The 14515-nt window shown below is 45.9% G+C and overlaps 2 protein-coding genes and 1 pseudogene across 2 annotated transcripts; 2 read left to right on the top strand and 1 right to left on the bottom strand.

Annotated features, from left to right (window-relative positions):
- Positions 1–965: 965 nt before the first annotated feature.
- Positions 966–4025, top strand: LOC108951191 (transmembrane 9 superfamily member 11-like; annotated as a pseudogene).
- A 182-nt stretch (positions 4026–4207) lies between these two features.
- Positions 4208–9622, top strand: LOC135593014 (sugar transport protein 7-like). The gene is made up of 5 exons (XM_065082809.1): positions 4208–4263; positions 5488–5594; positions 5696–6308; positions 7966–8285; positions 8356–9622. The coding sequence occupies exons 3-5, from the start codon at positions 6158–6160 to the stop codon at positions 9448–9450; spliced, it is 1566 nt and encodes a 521-aa protein (XP_064938881.1). The 5' UTR covers positions 4208–4263; positions 5488–5594; positions 5696–6157; the 3' UTR covers positions 9451–9622.
- Positions 9238–12748, bottom strand: LOC135593015 (extensin-like). Its single transcript, XM_065082810.1, has 2 exons — positions 11822–12748; positions 9238–9444 (listed from the first exon to the last, which is right to left on the bottom strand). The coding sequence occupies exon 1, from the start codon at positions 12651–12653 to the stop codon at positions 12108–12110; it is 546 nt and encodes a 181-aa protein (XP_064938882.1). The 5' UTR covers positions 12654–12748; the 3' UTR covers positions 9238–9444; positions 11822–12107.
- Between the last annotated feature and the right edge of the window lie 1767 nt (positions 12749–14515).

The raw sequence follows: 14515 nt of genomic DNA on the forward strand, positions 1-14515 counted from the left end.
ACATTTAGCACAGTGAATTAATCCACACAGAAGAAGCAACAACTTGCTTCCATCCTTCTTCAACGAAAAGCTATGTCTGAAGGAGCATGATGTAGCAATTGCATATATAAAACCATGATTTCTATGCACATCACCCTCAGGATTAAGAATTCGTATTGCACTCATCGAAGTTCAACTTGTAGCTCGTTGAATCGTATCTAAACACCGGCTTTCTTCTCCTGTTCCTGCTGCAACGCCTGATCTTGCTCAACAAAGCCCTCCATCTCAACCTTGGTGTGATCTTTGACAAGAACCTTCTCGCTCGCCTGACTCCTTCCTGCCAACAGTTCGCTCCCTCATCACCGTCTTCATGCCGCAGAGACTTGTAACCGGTCCTACTCTTTGGCTTCTCTAGCGGGCATCGAAAGCACAACAAGGGAAGGCAAGGAGTCTCTGGTCCGAACTCCTCGTCGTAGCCTCGGTAAGCAGCCATGAGAGAGAAGGATAGATGAAGAAGAAGAGTTGATCGATGAGGGATTGATGAGCCATTGGAGGGTATTTAAAAGGAGGAAGTCGGGAGGAAGAGAGAAGGTGGTGGGAAATGCTTCCTTGCATCCGCGTACAGGCTGCGTGTTAGCCAATGATGCTTTGGCCACTTCATACGATTCTTCTCCCCGCGACAACTCTCACGGAAGCAACGCTTCGTGAACGCTGACAACGTCGTCGGGACTCCCGACAGTTATAGGTTTGGTCAAAATAATTGACATGCTAAAAAGATTTGATCAAATGTTTCTACATAATGGTCAGTGGCTGTAACATAATTAGATCCCAATGTGTCATATACGATTGGATACTGATTAATTAATTTAAATTATATATAACCGATATAAGAAAGTCTTTTATCCAAGACTAAGTCTTTTAATTACTTAATTTAGTATATATATATATATATATATACCCACATTTTTATCCAAGCGAAACAAAAAAATGTCTTTCCAGAAATGCCTTCAATTGAATACAACATTAGGTGCGGAATTGAAGCATATTTTTGAATATTTCGGTAATTTCGAGGCATTGAGTCTCCGAACTCGAACGCCATAACCGTCTATGCTACCCGCGTAGTCTTCGTTCTTCCTCTCACGCCTCAGCTCCGTTTTCTCCTCCCTCCTTCTCTTTCTTCGTCGATCGATTCGGTATAGTGCCGAAGAGAAGCGCGCAGAGGTCAGATCTGTGAGCTCCTGATCCTTCCTCTTCGATTTTTTTTTTCTCACTGATTTTTCTCGAATTTTGGTGATTTTTTCCCTTCAAAATCGATGCGCATTTGTGGGTCTGACGCCCAATTCCGCCCCCCACGCCCCCCCACCACCCCCACCCCGAAAGACCGACATATTCTCTTCTTGGTCTGCTTTCAATCTTGATTTTGTTCGGATCTGTAAGAGAAACCCCGTCTCCGGTGGGGATCGCTCCCGGATCGGGCGCCAAGATGGGATCCTTCCACGGATTTGGCCTCTGGTTTCTGGTCTCTTGCCTTTCCATCCGATCCGGCGGTGGGTTTTACACGAGTATCAGATAGGAGATGTCCTCTCGGATGAAGGTGAATTCCCTCAACCATCGAGACCGAGATGCCCTTTGGTTACTATAGCCTCCCTTTCTGGTGGCCACCGGAGGGCATCAAGGATAGCGCCGAGAACCTCCGCTAGCTCCTCATGGGCGACCCCATCGAGAATTCGCCCTACCGATTCAAGATGTGCACCACCGAGTCCGACATCTTGCTCTGCCGAACCGACCACTTATCGGCCCAGGACTTCAACCTCCTCGAGAAGCAGACCGACGGGGTGTACCGGGTCAATGTGATCATCGAGTCAAGTTGTACACCAACTTGGCCAGTGATGGGCAAGTACGAGGACACCAGCGTGACGAGGGTGGTGGGCACCACTGGAGATGCGGCCGATGTGATCCGGACGACGGACAAGGCCAGATGGGGCAACCCCGGGTGGATGGTGGTCGGATTTGAGGCGGTGCTGTGCAGCGCTGTACAACGCCGAGCCGGTCGAGGATCTGAAGATGTATGATAAGTACCCGGCGAAGATCCAGTGCGATCCTACGATCGTGGCCATGAAGCTGAACGAGATCCAACCTATATAGTCTTCACCTATGAGGGCGCGTTCATCGCGAGCGGTATCAAGTGGCCATCACGTTGGGATGCTTACTTGAATATGGAAGGGGCAAAGGTTCACTGGTTCTCGATTCTCAATTCTCTAATGATGATTGCTTTCTTGACCAGCATTGCTCTTGTGATCTTATTGAGAACCGTCAAAAGAGATCTCTCCCAGTTCGAAGAGCTGGATAGGGAGTCTCAAGCGCAAATGAATGAGGAGCTCTCAGGATTGGAACTTGTTGTCGGGGACGTATTCAGGGCTCCAATCCACCCATTGCTGTTCTGTGTCACGGTAGGTGATGGGATGCAGATGCTTGGTATGGCAGTTGTGACCATCGAATTTGGGGTACTTGGATTCATGACCCCTGCATCCGGTGGAACCCTGGTCACATGAATGCTGTTCTTCTACTTGATTTTCTGAATTGCAGTAGGGTACGTCGCTGTTAGGATGTGGAAAACGATCAAAGTAGAGATCACTTTGGCCGGGTTTCAGTCTCCTGGTGTGTTGCTTGTTTTCTCCCTGGTATTGCCTTCCTGATCTTGACAACATTGAATTCCCTGTTGTGGGGTAGCCACAGCACTGGATCAATCCCATTCTCCTTGTTCATTGTGTTTCTGTTGCTCTGTTCTTCATCTCAGTTCCACTTGCTCTTACTGGCGGTTTCCTTGGTGCCAAGGTACCTCACGTCGAGTATCCTGTTCGAACAAATCAAATACCTTGTGAGATCCCACCATAAAATCACCCACCGTGGTTGCCGGTAATTGGCGCAGGGACTTTAACCTTTGGTGCTCTGTTCATTGAGCTTAAGAAGAAGGTCTAGCACTTGGATGGGCCGAGTCTATTATGTTTTTGGCTTTCTCTTAATCATCGTGTTGGTTCTCCTTGTTGTCATATGTGCTGAGGTTTCTCTGGTCCTTGCTTGCATGCACCTATGTGTGGAAGATTGGAAATGGTAGTGGAAATCCTTCTTCTCTTCTGGATCAGTGGCTATATACATCTTCCTGCAGTCGGTACTTAGGTTTCTCTGGTCCTTCCTTACATGGATCTACGTGGGTAAGAGTGGAAATGGTGGTGGAAATCCTTCTTCTCTTCATGATCAGTCGCTATATACCTCTTCTTATACTCCGTGAATTCTGTTTTTGATTTTACAAGTTTAAACGGCCCTATCTCTGCTAGTGATATGGGTTGCAAAATAATGTCTTTGCGAGCAATTTTATATGATTAGTGTAGAAGCATGTTGTATGATTGTTGTTCCAAACTCTAAGAAGTTTTGTTGTGTGATTATTGTTCAAGAAACTTTGTATATTCAAACTTGTCACCATATTTGATATTCTAGTAAGGATACTCGACAGATGTACGACCATGATGTATGATTAATGGAGGCTAATTTTGATGCAATGTATGGAGTTCAAATTTTGTCTCAGTGTGGCTCATATTTAAGTAATCTTGGTTAGTTTATTTTCTACAACAGCCTAGTTATTATGTATCAATCAATCCATAACCTGCTTTAGTTATATCAGCGGTGTATGTTGCTGAACCTGATCCAGTGCCTGCAACCGCAAGTGCCATGCTTCAAGACATAGGTTGCAATTTCCAGATTACATGTTGCTAATGATGAGAAGTGTAGATTGTTAGACTTCTGCAACTTAATATGAACTCCCATTCCTGGAACCCTCAGAATGTTTAAGAAGATCAATTTTTGTCTAGTAGAAACTGATCATTTTTTTAGTATTGCAAGAAGAAAAGAAACTGATCTCTACCAGCACTACAATTACGATGGCTTTTCCCCATCCAGGAAATAACTGTATATCAATCATATTGCCAAAACATACATCAGTGGTAAGTGCATTTTCTATTCTCTCTAACACAAGATTTTTGGATCATTATTCTTGCAGAAGTAAATTTTTGGGTTGTTCTCTGTTGCCAATAACAGTTGCACAGGTTTGTCCCACTCAATCCATTCATTCAGATCATGCAGTGATTTTGGTTAATGTCACATTAAAAGACTGCAGGCTGAGGTTTTGCTCTTGCAGATAGCGGCGATTGTATGTCTGTGTCTTAATTGTTCGTATGGACTAGGGACAGAAGCTTCATCACTCATTGAAGTCTCCGCGGGTGTCGTCAGGTGCGTACTGTTCAGGTGCAATAGATCAAATATCTTAGATATTTGCTGTTCTTTTTTGCTGTCTTCTTCTTGACTTTATGCGTGTCAGTCCAAAATCTGCTGAAGTATGTACATATATATTATGTATACATATAGTCATATATAATGTGTGTTCATATATTACAAATATACATAAAGTATGTTCATAACTCACTCAAGAATATTTTCTTTGATTGATCCTTCTCTCATTCCTTCTAGATTCTGCTTCAAGAGAAAACTGGACATCACTTTAAACACTTAGATAGCTGGTATCAAGGTTCCTGATAAGATGAGGGCAAGGGTACTGATAGAATAACCTTCAGATAGATTCTTTCTTTCATCTCAGACTCCCTATGGTGTCTGTGGCTTAACAAAAATGAAGCTAGATTTCGCAATCGTCGGACCGGACCTCCAACTTTAGTCTATATGAATGGAACTCTTCATGCCAATCCTAACATTGATTGCATTCTAAAATGTGATGATTTTTTCACTTCTCTTGACCTCTCTGGAGGTGTTGGATACATCTTCAAAACAACTAGCAACACTGTCTTTGTTGTTGGTTGCTCCTTTTGTAAAGCTTGCAACCCTATGATGACAGAAGCCTTTGCCCTTCTAGAGACCATTGAACAAGAGGAGAGGGAAAGCTGGATGAATATATATGGGTCTGACTTGATGCATTGACCAGTATCAATTATGTAAAGGGATCTGCATTAATGCCATGGCATTTGAATGCTATTGTAGCTTATATTAGAGTTGTGTTTGTCATTTCATTCATATTTGTCACCTACATAGGAATCCTAATAATAGCGGTCATGACCAGGCAATGTTTGGAAGAACCACTGGTTTCTCATCTTTTTGTAAAGCTGATGGGATAGGCTCGTCGTCTCAATCCCCTTGCGATAATACGATACTTTTCTTGACCTGAATGAAAGTTTCTTCGTTTTGAAAAAAGAGACGACCTTTCTGCACTAGGAAAGCGATGCCAGTGCGGTAGCGTATGGTCACAATTACTCCGTGATGAGGACGGTGGCAGTGATGACGACGGAGATTTATACTGCGAGAGCAACATTTGATGGTGCTAAAAGCGTCGTTTATTTGAGTCATCAATGTGTCATTCCTTCGTGACGTTTGTGTGGTTGAAAGATAGACGTCGTCTGCATCTTGATGTTCATTAACTTCCTAATGAGCTTTTATTTGTTCCTTCAGGACTTGTTTGATGGCTATCACTTGGAAGCAAGGACAACTCTCCGCAACATAATACGAGACATATCAAGCCCCTACCACTGCCTTCTATAAGCACCGAGAGGGAAGAGGTACATCATTTATTCTCATGATTCCTGCAAACTATTCTGTTCATTCTGTTGTTCTGATCATTATACTCACAGACCTACCTCGTTCTTCTCTCGTCTTGAAGGTGTAAGTGGGGAAGGGAATTGAGCAGATGCAGGCAGCGGTTGCGGTTCTTGATCACGTCCTTTATGCTTTCTATCAGGCCATCTTTTTTTTTAGCTGACGGTATCTCTCCCTCTCTCTCTCCTCCGGGTATAAAACAGAAAGGACGAGTCGCAAAGGGATGATAAAGTGGGCAGAGAGTGAGAGAGAGAGAGCCACCATGAGACGTCATGCCTATCTCATCTGACGAATGCGTAGAGATAATAGGGAGAGTCTGACCCACCCTTCTCTTTATGAATCATATTTTGTTAAACAGTGAAATTGGAGGTGGCTGGGAAGTGTGACAGCCGTGGAGAGAGTGACCGTCAGGGTCAGAGTCTGCTAGGATACTTCTATATACCGACTTGTGTTGTTCCAGTGCGAGCTCCATCTGCTAGATCAGTCTGTTACACAGAGAGCGAGAGAGAGAGAGAGAGAGAGAGAGATGGCAGGAGGCGGTGTGGTTCATGGGCCGGTGGGGGTGGCCAAGGAGAGGGCGCAGCAGTACAAGGGAAGGGTAACGCCGTTCGTCGTCATGGCCTGCTTGGTCGCTGCCGTCGGTGGATCCATCTTTGGCTACGACATCGGCATCTCAGGTAAACCATTCCTGCAAATTCTCTATATAATTAATCACCAGCTCTCTTCCTCCTCCTCTCTAATTTTTCCTGTAAGGAAACAACGATTGCTAAGGGATAACTCCGAAAGAAAGATTCAGATAAGAGAGGAAAAAGGGTGCGAGAGATTAGATCTTGGCCGGGATCGGTGCGGAGGTGGTGGGAGGCTGCGGCTCCGTCCGCGACGCCTCATTGAGTGACGCGTACAAACCTGTCCTGGTCTTCTCGTGTTGGGGGCCATCGCCAGCGGTGAATCGAGCCGGGTCCCCCACCTCGTAGGTAAGATGCATCGACACGGGTCTTCTAAAAGGAAAGATCAAACCCCGTCGGTGACCGAATACTCCAGATGATAAAACAATACACGGTAAAAGAACTATTTGCAGTCCCTTCCCACCTATGTAGTAGAGTTGGTGGCTGCTACCGTAGTAGGTTCAGCCGCTATTTGCAGGTCAGGTATAGGTTGCGTGCTTCTCCCCCATAACGTGCATGCTTAGGCTACACATCCATCGCGTTGATATGAATCGATTGGCCCGTTTCACCAACTCGATTGATGTTGTGAAGCGGACAGAGTTTCCGTTAGGATATGTAGTAGTGGTTGTTGAGTTGATATCGTTAACCGTGGGGTCATCATAGTTTGATTCAATTCCGATAGCATAAAATTATCCAGAGGGCTCATGAGAAGATTAGAGTGGGAAGAGACTCCGATTGGTGAGGCTTTGAGGCGTTGCTCACTCACCAAAAGCGAGTTTGGTATTGTCTCTGACATGTACTTTAAATTCATCGAGATCCCAGCACAAGCGGTCAATATTGAAAAATATTCTCGACTTGATCTTTCCAATGATAAAATTAGTAAGATAGTAATAGTAGATAAAAATCTTATCTATTTAGGCTTGGGGTTAGCTTTTATACTTGAATGATCGATGAAGTACGATCGATCATTTCATCGTATCCCCTTACGTCATCCAACGTCTCATGTCGACGATCAATAAGTATGTTTCTCTAAGGTTTGCGTTAAAAAAAACGATGACTGTGATAGCATCGTTTGCCAAGGCCTAAAGTTTATCTGGGATAAGAAAGGAATGATCCTCGATGTCAGAAAAAAAGAATTGAGCCATATCGCTTTGGATTAATATTTTCTGCAACCCTCCCAAAATCATGATTGATGAGGGTGAGAGATTACTTACGACTGGTAACCCAGACGAGAAGGGAAATCTAAGGGAATCCAAATCAGGGGAATGAGCCTCGTTGTCGGAGAGTGATACTCCCTGCGATTGGCTCGTCTCCCAGGGATCGAGACGAACAAAGGGGGTGCCGACTCTCCTGTCGGAGAGTGAGCCTCGTCTCCTGCGATTGGCTCGTTGTCGGAGAATGAGCCTCGTCTCCCAGGGATCGAGACGAACAAAGACCGGAAGATCATGCTCCCGTCAACGACTGCGAGGACGGGGGTGCTGACTCTCCTGCGTACATCATCGCCTAGGTAGCAGTTTACGACAGGATCAGTCTAATGCTTGCTTCATCATTTTCTCTATCAATGCCAAACCTGAATGATGTGTGGCACGTCGCGCAAGCTTAACGGACACCTCGCTTTGTTGTTGTAGCTCAAGCGTTTGCTCTGTTGTTTAAACACTGCGTACTGCAGGAGGTGTCACAAGCATGGACCCGTTCCTGAAGAAGTTCTTCCCTGTCGTCTACCGCAAGAAGAACTCGCAGTCCCACAACAACTACTGCGAGTACGACAACCAGGGCCTCGCCGCCTTCACCTCCTCTCTCTACCTCGCCGGCCTCGTCGCCTCCCTTGCGGCCTCCCCCGTCACCAGGAAGCACGGCCGCCGCGCCAGCATCGTCTGTGGCGGCATCAGTTTCCTCGTCGGAGCCACCCTCAACTCCGCCGCCGTCAACCTGCCGATGCTGATCCTCGGCCGTATCATGCTCGGCATCGGTATCGGGTTCGGGAATCAGGTACTCTCTGCCTCCACTTCACCACCACCTTCTTCGTGAACTGATGATGAACACAGATATGGTGATGCAGGCAGTTCCTCTCTACCTCTCCGAGATGGCGCCGGCGCACCTCCGCGGCGGCTTGAACATGATGTTCCAGCTCGCGACGACCCTCGGAATTTTCTCCGCCAATATGATCAACTACGGCACCGAGAAGATCAAGCCGTGGGGGTGGCGTCTTTCCCTCGGCCTGGCAGCGGCCCCCGCGATCCTGATGACCATCGGAGGCGCCCTCCTGCCGGAGACCCCCAACAGCCTCGTCGAACAAGGGCGGGCCGAGGAAGGCCGCCGCGTCCTGGAGAAGATCCGCGGCACCAACGACGTGGACGCCGAGCTCCAAGACATGGTCGAAGCCAGCGAGCTCGCCAACTCCATCGAGCACCCCTTCCGGAACATACTGGAGCGCCGGAACCGGCCTCAGCTCGTCATGGCCGTCCTCATGCCCGCGTTCCAGATCCTGACGGGCATCAACTCCATCCTCTTCTACGCGCCGGTGCTGTTCCAGAGCATGGGCTTCGGTGGGAACGCGGCGCTCTACTCCTCCGTCATGACCGGCGCCGTGCTCGCCTCCTCCACGCTTGTTTCCATCGCCACCGTCGACAGGTGGGGGAGAAGAGCGCTGCTGATCGGCGGCGGATTACAGATGATCGTGTGCCAGGTTGCAGTGGCCGTCATACTAGGCGTCAAGTTCGGCGGCGACAAGCAGCTGTCGAAAGACTTCTCCATCGTCGTCGTCGTGGTGTTCTGCCTCTTCGTTGCCGCCTTTGGGTGGTCGTGGGGGCCGCTGGGGTGGACGGTCCCGAGCGAGATATTCCCGCTGGAGACGAGGTCGGCCGGGCAGAGCATCACGGTGTCGGTGAACCTCCTCTTCACCTTCGCCATCGCCCAGTCCTTCCTCAGCCTCCTCTGCTCCTTCAAGTTCGGCATCTTCCTCTTCTTCGCCGGTTGGATCACCATAATGACCGTCTTCGTCTACGTCTTCCTCCCGGAGACCAAAGGGGTGCCTATCGAGGAGATGATACTGCTGTGGAGGAAGCACTGGTTCTGGAAGAGAGTCATGCCACCTATCGAAGTGGCGGATGAAGGCGGACCAGCAGAAGCAGAGTTGCCTGATCCGAGGCTTTAAACAAAATTAGAGCACTGTCGTTAGAGAGTATTGTTGTTCAAGTGCTATGCAAGCATCACTTAGTTGTACGTTATCACTAAGCTAACATGTAAGAAGTACAGTCCATGCAAATTTATCATGAGTAAATTTACCACTGCAAACAGATAGTTGATTTAGTTCATGTTAATTTTTAGAGCGCGCCTCCTCCCTTCCAGTACCACCTGCCCTTCCCCGTGGTCTCCTCCCCCTCCACCTTGTGTTTGTTACGAGAGCAGAGGTCGAAGGTGATGACCAACGAGAGAGACGAGAGGGAGGACTCCCCCGTCTCCCTTCCTTTTGTGCACTGTGATAAGGTATATTTTGGGTCCACACCGCATCACGTGCAATGCAACGTAGCGCTACAGTCAGGTAAGCAAGAGGAGCACCCCTACACGTGGAGCTAAAGACCGTATCAAGGCGTGGCTCGATACATCCCGGAAAGCTTGGGACGACGTCGCATGGCGCTGTTCCGCGCGTCCCGGAGCGACGACCGCACGAAGGTATCGCCTCACCTCCCGAGGATCGGTCGCTACGCCCGCGTACGATCGACCCTCATACAGTAGCATAAAAGCACCTGGGCGGGACCCGACCAAGAGGGGAAGAATAAGAAAAACTCCAACCCACCACTGACTTGATCGTCGGAGGAACCAAAGTCGGAAAACACTCGTCGATGGTCTTTCTTTTGTAGGAATGATATCATCGCAAGCAAGAAGGCGTTGATCAAACCCCCACCGTCGACGCTCAAAGTGGCGTTCGATCGATCTTGACACCCAGCTCAATTGACCAGAGACCCCCGACTCAAACCCCCACCGCCGACGCTCAAAGTGGCGTTCGATCGATCTTGACACCCAACTCAATCGACCAGAGACCCCCGACATTGCCCTGTGGACCAAGTCGTGCTGACTCTATCAGTCACACGACACATCAATCCATCAACACATTATTGTCCACCCATCGACAGGACGGGTGAGGAAGCGATAGACGACGCTACTTGTTATGAGAGCTAGTGGCGAAGATGACGAGGGACAGAAGAGACAAGAGGACTCCCCCGCTTCCCTTCCACTTCGTGCAACATCATCTATCCATTGCTAGGAGAGAAACAGGGGGCGAAGGCGACAAGCGACGAGAGGGAGGACTCCCTCACCTCCCACCCATTGATAAGAGAGGCAAGGAGGCAACAAACGAAGTCGCTCATTATGGGAGCAAGGGGCGAAGGCAACGAGCAACGAAAGAGACGAGGGGAGGACTCCCCCGTCTCCCTTCCCTTCGTGCTTTGGAAAATATTTCACCTGGAAAATTAAATACTTACATACAGCAGTCAATTAGCATATAAATCAAATCATTTGACAACATCTTCAAATAGTGTCCTTTGGGCGGAAAAAAGTTAAATCCAACAGATATAAAAAAGACTAGGAGAAAATGGCAACCTAACAACCAGAAGGTGAACTCAACAACTGCAACTATGTCTTATGCTTCTGTACATAATTTAGAATATTATGCTTCTGTACAAATCTTCACAAGATGAAACCATAAGCATACCTATTATATCTGAATACAGGAGTTCATGTCAAAAGTAAGGGTACAAGACTTGCTCTCAACAAGTACAATTCAAAGGCTAAGTAGGCAACAGAAATGCACTCTAATTAGGAGTCAGATTAACAAAAAGGAAAGCAAACCATTGATTGTAGGCAATGGAACTACAGAAAACAACTAATTGCAACAAAAGTTATCATGAGGCAAAAAGAATGTAATCCACAAAATGTAAAATTTAGTTCTCAAGGATGGTTTAAAAGATAGACAAAAAGATGTTCTGATGATCTAGCGATCTAGAAGAATAAGCCTTGGCTACTCCAAGAGATGAAACCGATGATTACTAGGGAGGGATAAATTGCAAACAATCATAACAAAAATTATATCTCCATCTCAAAACACACATTTCAACTCGAAGATTGACTAAATGCAGGGATAGAATTAACTATCCACAACAATTGTTCACTTGACCCCAGCAGAGATCCTTCAGTGCTGCAGCAATGACTATATATAGACAAATCACACAAACTATAACAGACATCTTCCACTGGGGACTATAACAATCACATATGTAAGAGAATAGAAGCTCAAGATTATATGTTAGAACTCCAGACAGGATGTTAAACTAGTCATATCCAACGTAGTAATCGAAAGCATTAATCCTTCAAAACAATCAACAGTACTTCAATCATTGAACGTGACACTGCTAAATGCTAACCCCTTCATCCAATCTTTTTCTTGCAGAGATTAGAACCATTAAACTGATTTATGCCTTAAGAAAAAACTACTATGCTAAAAACCAGTATGATGCCATTATCATTACCCTTTTCCTCTGATCTCTCATCGTCCTCCAGAAAATATAGAGGAAGATCTTTGAATCCGGAACAGGCATGAGAAGACAATTCCATGATCTTTGAATCATGGCAGCTATGTTTCCCCATTAATCCATCATTTTTCGCATTACCAAACCAACTTTTCGCCTCAGGCGTATCTCAATCTTCACTTCAGCATCGGCGTGAAATCAACGCATTCATCAGATGTAAACTGCTTCGTGGCGGCAGATTGTGGCTATCACGAGCACATCAGCTGACCGTCGCAGTTCCATTTCCTTATTTCCCGGCCACACCAGACTTCTTTAAGCAGAAACTCGGCAAGGGGAGTGAGCTCGGCGAGGGGGAGACGACGAACCCCGGCCCAGCGTACACGGGTTTGAGATCGAAGAACCCTAACTTCCTCGGCAGGTCGTCCGGGCCCGGCCCGAGCCGACTCGTCGGGCAAAAAACCAAGTCGGCCCAGTCCGGTAGGGCATCCGCGGGCGGGGACGCCACCGGCTTCAACTGCTCGCCGCGCTTCAGGATCTTCACCTCCTCCATGACGAGAACCCTCCTTGGGCGCGTCATGCCGTCGGTGGCGCCTTCGTCCTCGGGCGATGGCCATTGCCTTACGGGCCGCGGCGGTTTGGCCTTAGGAGGCGGCGACGGGGTCGATCGCGGAGGGCAGCCTCGGCCAGGCTTCATCGGAGTGGTGGCGGACGAGACAGGGGGCTTCTTCCGATGGGGCTTCGTCGACGGCAGCTGCGGAGAACGAGATCCGAAGGCGTCGAGATGTAGTCGCCCTTGGAGGCAATCCTGGGATCGGAGCACTGCTGCACCCATCGGGGTTGGAATCACCGACGACGACGGGATCGGCGGGAGATGAAAAGCCTACTGAGTATACCTTCGCTGTGGTTGGGTAGCGGGTGGGTAACTACTCTGGTGTGTATATATAAATCGCAGAGCGGCGTTCATGCGTTTTGTCAGCGTGTGGGATCCATTTGGTCGCGAGGCGGTTCAGAACGCGGAGGAAGAAACCAGTCAACAAAGTCGAAACCCATCCATTGCTTACATGCACTGTCATTCGTCATCTTAGTGTGGGTCCCACATTTTTCGTGAACCGCCTCCAGACACGAGAACGCAGGTGAGACGGACAGGAAGATGAATCAGCGGACGACGGAAATACTAATGCCGTCGGCCTTGAACCATGTTACGATCGTACCATCCACGTGGCATCAATCTGACGAGTATGATCGTGTTTGGCGGTTTGTTAGACCACGATGGCGCAGGGGCAGTTTCGTCTGGGTGGAAAAAGTAGCAAGTGCGGCTTCTAATGATCAATAGGTTTGGACGGATGTGATGAGCGGGATTCCGCCGCTCGCGATCCATCCGTTCGTTCATTCGTCGGTAGCGAGCGCCATAAACGTGTTCCGCAAGTAAGCATGCGCAGTGTACCATTTCCAGGAAGGTGGCGATCACCGACCTCTGCCACCGACATGCTGTACGAGTGTCGATTGGATTTACCTTTTAAAATATATTACTATAAAACTTTTACCCTAATTGATTTTCACATGAGAGTTATTTTTTAATTAATTAAATAAAATTATTTTTTTTATCTTTTTTAATATAATCTATAAAAGGCTCTCTGTCCATAAAAAAATATTCAAATATTAGGAGAATTCATCCCAATAATAAATCCTGATTATAAGTTATGGTTATGATAATATCATCTTATTCTATAGAGCATTCAAGTTTTAATTGTTATCTCCGAAATACTATTAATGTCTTTATATAATATTATAATAGCAGCATGATCCAAGTTATAAATCATCGTTATCGATCGTTCTCGTACTCACATGTTAGTCTTTTATATACTGTGATAAAAATAACACAAGTATAAAATATTATTATTAATTATATATAAAATATAATAGTTACTTTAGATAATTTTTCTTTAATAGATCATATCCTTAGTAATGAAAAAGTTATTATTTATGCTCTTAATTACTTAGGAGACAAATATAAAAAATTAGTGGTAATAATTCGGACATGTAACTAACCAATGTCATTTGAGGAATTATATGATAACTTAACTAATCATGAAACATATAGAAAAGAGGAAGACATGATCAACTATCATAGCTTAATTCAATTATAAATCCAAATAAAAAGGTAATTAGAATAATAAGAACTTTAATAAAGAATTGAACAAGATGTCTTATAAATAAATAGGTAACATATAGAGCTATTATCCTTCGTTACACTATTAACTCTATAAACATGATAGTAACTTCAACCCAAATAATTTAAGAAATAACTTCAGTTACAACTATCAAAGAGTTCTAGCATCCTAAGAAAAACAATTAGAAAAAAGTTATCTACTAGCTCTACATAAAAAGTTGGACACACAAAAAGTTTATCGATCTCTACACCAAGCCTTCATGTCACTTACCTTTTGATCACTATTTGAAAAACTATTTCATAAAATATCAAACCTTAAAAAACTTAAAGTATTTATATATTTGTGTTATCCTTGGCTATACCTCTATGTTTTACTTAAATTAATACCAAAATCCAAATCTTGCATATTTATTAGGTACTTTCATAAACATAATGTTTTTCATGTTATAATCTTTAAACTCTAAAGGTTTTTGTATCATGTCATATTATTTTTATTGAATACACATTTTCCTTCCAAGATCTTG

The sequence above is a fragment of the Musa acuminata genome, chromosome BXJ1-9 (genome assembly GCF_036884655.1).
Source record: "Musa acuminata AAA Group cultivar baxijiao chromosome BXJ1-9, Cavendish_Baxijiao_AAA, whole genome shotgun sequence".
In the NCBI taxonomy this organism is placed as follows: Eukaryota; Viridiplantae; Streptophyta; class Magnoliopsida; order Zingiberales; family Musaceae; genus Musa; species Musa acuminata.

Excerpts from the sequence above, each read along its gene's own strand:
- LOC135593014 (XM_065082809.1), top strand. The coding sequence starts at position 6,158 with ATGGCAGGAGGCGGTGTGGTTCATGGGCCGGTGGGGGTGGCCAAGGAG. Across the intron at positions 6,309-7,965 it reads CTACGACATCGGCATCTCAG|GAGGTGTCACAAGCATGGAC; the intron begins GTAAACCATTCC and ends TGCGTACTGCAG. Across the intron at positions 8,286-8,355 it reads GTATCGGGTTCGGGAATCAG|GCAGTTCCTCTCTACCTCTC; the intron begins GTACTCTCTGCC and ends ATGGTGATGCAG.
- LOC135593015 (XM_065082810.1), bottom strand. The coding sequence starts at position 12,653 with ATGGGTGCAGCAGTGCTCCGATCCCAGGATTGCCTCCAAGGGCGACTA.